Here is a 3,443-nt window from a genome sequence, read left to right as displayed (position 1 = left end):
GGGAGCCACAAGCCTGTTTGCTCTCGAGTGATGATATTTGACAACAGGGATGAAATCGAATGTGGCCTGAAAGATGTCCAGGAGTGCGGGACACCCATGGTACAGGGGCAGCCTTCGGAGCAGCTACCAGACCAGGACATCTCGGCTGGTGTGGCCTGGGAGTCGTCCCCCAAAATCAGCTATGTGAGCAGTGAGAAGCTGCAGGAAATCTTGCAAGACCTGAGCCTGAATGGCAAAACCTACAGCCCAGCATTACCTGGGGGTCTCTTGCATGGCAGCCAGGGCCCCCCAGGAGAGCAGGAAGGAATGTGGGGGTCCCAGGAGGGCTATCTGGGCATCCACACACCCTTCAGCCCCTACCAGGCGAGACGGCGGCGGAGGATCCCGCTGTCCCCTGTCTCTACCCACTGCCATGGACACGTGTCCCTTCGTGCCACATGCGGGGTGAAGGAGGTGAGTGGCTGGGGCTGTGGGGAGTCAGCACATACCTCCCTGGGGAGGGAAGGGGAGATGGCTGGCAGAGGGATCCCCCTCAAGCCATCTCTGGGGAGGCCTGCCTCCAGCCAGAGGGATGGCCGGAATCCCAGGGATCTTCGTTGTGCATCCTGCGGGAGCAGCGGTGGCGGCAGGGCGCCCTGAGGGGACCCGCTGAGCCCTCCCTGCGCTCGCTGTACTATTACCCGGACTCAGACTCCAGCAGCAGCAGCTCTGAGGAGATGTTCCACGGCTGCCACCGGCCCTGCTGTGAGCTCTGCTTCCAGAGCCCACGCGGCTCCCTGGGCAGCAGCAGCAGCATGGACACGGACACAGAGCCCAGCAGCTGCACGGGCCACCAGACACAGCACCAGAGCGGGCCCCAGCCCGTGGTGAATTTCAAAGAAGATCTGAAACCCACCTTTGTGTGATGGGGAGCAGCCCTGCCCCGCGGGCAAGTGCCCTCCCGCCCCTGGAACATCCCTCCTTTTCAAAGCCACGTGTGCCTCTGAAGGATGCGTTTTGTGCTAGCATCTGGGGTTGGGAATAAACTTTGCCCTGCTCCAGATTGCAGTGTCAGCCGCAGCCTGGTCAGTGGTGACTGCAGACCCTGTTTGGCTGAGAGGTGGATGTCAGTGGTTTTGTCCCAGCTACTCTGAGCAGCTGCCTGCACCCCACGGATATGCAGCACATTTGTCTGTCCTGGTGCTGGCAGTGGAAAAACGGGCAGGGGGCCTGGGAGAGCCCAACCTTCACCATCTCAGAGGGCTTTCCCTGGTGCAGCGGGGAAACAGCACTGTGTGTCAGAACCATGCGTGGCTTCTTGCACACAACAGACAGATGGAGGACTCCTTCCCCTGAGGCTGGTGATGCAGAGCTTCCCACCAGCATCACACCCCGCTGGAGATGGGAGATGCACGGATACCAGAAGCAGTTGCAGGCTGCCACTCACCTGGGGTGTGCCACTCCCTGGCAAAGCAAGGACCTCATCAGGAGGCTTTCAGGGTTGGGGTTTTTTGGTAGCATCTGAATGAGGAAATGGAGTCCAAAGGTGATGTCCCTGGAGGTGTCTTTGCATTTTGTTTAGTTGCACAGTTGTAGGTGAGACTTGGGTCAGAGCTGAAGGGAAAGACAAGCTAGTGATTGTAAAAGAGGATCTGAAAAGGTTCTTCTTGGGGTGGTTTGGGGTTTTTTTCCTTGTGTTTCTGCCCTTCTGTAAGTGTTTGTACAGATCTGGAATGAGGCTTGTTTAAATTTATATCATCTGTTTAATTTTTATCTTAGAAATACCAAGAACAGTAAATCCAGTGTGCCTGCTTTTTGGGGGGTATTTGTGATGCATTTCAGCATATCGTTGCCTCCACAAGAGAAGTTCAAGATGCTGAGACCTGACACATGGAGCATAAAAAACCCTCTGGAGAAGGGCTTTGTTAAAAGGGCAGGTGACACAGGAATCCCAAACCCAGCTTCGAATGATGCATGTTAGCACTGTCCTCTTATCCATACTTGTCCTGTATGACGGTGAAGTCCCTCACTCCTGACATTTTTTCCCCATTGCCTCTGCAGTAGTCCAAGCTTCCTGAATTTCTAAAGCAAATCACCAAACCCACTAATTTTATGGGGAATGATATTCCCATCGCCCCTCTTTGCTTCTAAAGTGGAAACACGCTAGAGTTTGTGGCTTCAACCTGAAAGAGGGGAGGTTGAGATTGGATGTAAGGAAGAAGTTCTTCCCTGTGAGGGTGCTGAGGTGCTGGCACAGGGTGCCTAGAGAAGCTGTGGCTGCCCCATCCCTGGCAGTGTTCAAGGCCAGGTTGGACACAGGGGCTTGGAGCAACCTGCTCTAGTGTGAGGGCCCCTGCCTATGGCAGCGGGTTGGAAATGGATGAGCTTTAAGGTCCTTTCCAACCCAAACAATTCTATGATTCTATGCATGCCAGCATGCAGCGGATGGTGTTTTATAGCCCTCTTTTATTCAAGAGGTTGGCTCCATGGCGTGCAGAGCTGGGCTGCCAGCGGGGTTCCCCCGGGGGGATCCCGTAGATGGGGCCCGGGTGCTCCTCGTCCATCTCCTCCCCGCCCGGGGCTGGAGAAGAGCCGGCTGCAGTTTTGCAGTGCTCGCAGCAGGGGCTGCTGCTGCCACACCGGGTGCGGTACCAAACCTCCGGTACCCCACGCTGGGACGCTCTAGGGACACTACTAAAAATGGGGCAAAGCCTCTTTTCCAGATTGTGACTGACTTCTCCCCAACCCCAAGGATGTTCAGAGTAGCACTTTGCTCTGGGAGTAGAGAATACTGCAGCATGGTCATGGAAAATCATCAACCATGAAGCCACCTGGAAGCAGCTGATACAAAAAATTAACTTAAAATCCACTAGTGAATGCAGAAAAACCCTTCAGAGGACTTTCAACTTATGGTTTGTTTGTAAACTTATCACTGGAATTTGAGATAGTTGCTTTTCTGTCTGATGACCAGCAGCCACCAAGTGAAAACTGCACATTATATGGATGCACCTACTAAGGCAGCCAGCAGCATCCCGGCTTCTATCAGACACAGCATGGCCAGCAGGACCAGGGCAGTGATCATCCCCCTGCGCTGGGCTCTGGTGAGGCTGCACCTTGAATCCTGTGTTCAGTTCTGGGCCCCTCACTACAAGAGAGACACTGAGGTGCTGGAGCGGGGCCAGAAAAGGGCAACGGAGCTGGTGCAGGGCCTGGAGCACAAGTGTGATGAGGAACGGCTGAGGGACCTGAGGGGGTTTAGTCTGGAGAAGAGAAGGCTCAGGGGGGACCTTCTTGCTCTCTACAGCTGCCTGACAGGAGGTTGTAGTGAGGTGGGGTCAGCCTCTTCTTCCAAGGAACAAGTGATGGGACAAGAAGAAATGGTGTCAAGCTGCACCAGGGGAGGTTTAGACTTGAGATTAGGAACAAATTTCAACACCAAAAGGGTTTGCACTGGAACAGGCTGC

The 3,443-nt window shown here is 54.8% G+C and overlaps 1 protein-coding gene across 1 annotated transcript in view; it reads left to right on the top strand.

The window, feature by feature from the left end:
- Nucleotides 1-905, top strand: part of GPR156 (G protein-coupled receptor 156) — a 15,195-nt gene extending 14,290 nt beyond the window's left edge. The window contains 3 exon segments of the mRNA XM_010013442.1: nt 1-2; nt 4-526; nt 529-905. The exon segment at nt 1-2 is cut by the window's left edge and continues 271 nt beyond it. Coding sequence (XP_010011744.1) covers nt 1-2; nt 4-526; nt 529-905 — 902 coding nt within the window.
- Nucleotides 906-3,443: the final 2,538 nt, after the last annotated feature.

The sequence above is a fragment of the Nestor notabilis genome, unplaced genomic scaffold, assembly GCF_000696875.1.
Source record: "Nestor notabilis isolate BGI_N333 unplaced genomic scaffold, ASM69687v1 scaffold17434, whole genome shotgun sequence".
Lineage (NCBI taxonomy): Eukaryota > Metazoa > Chordata > Aves > Psittaciformes > Psittacidae > Nestor > Nestor notabilis.
Note: the sequence above shows the minus strand (reverse complement) of the source record. Positions and strands in the feature narration are given on the sequence as shown.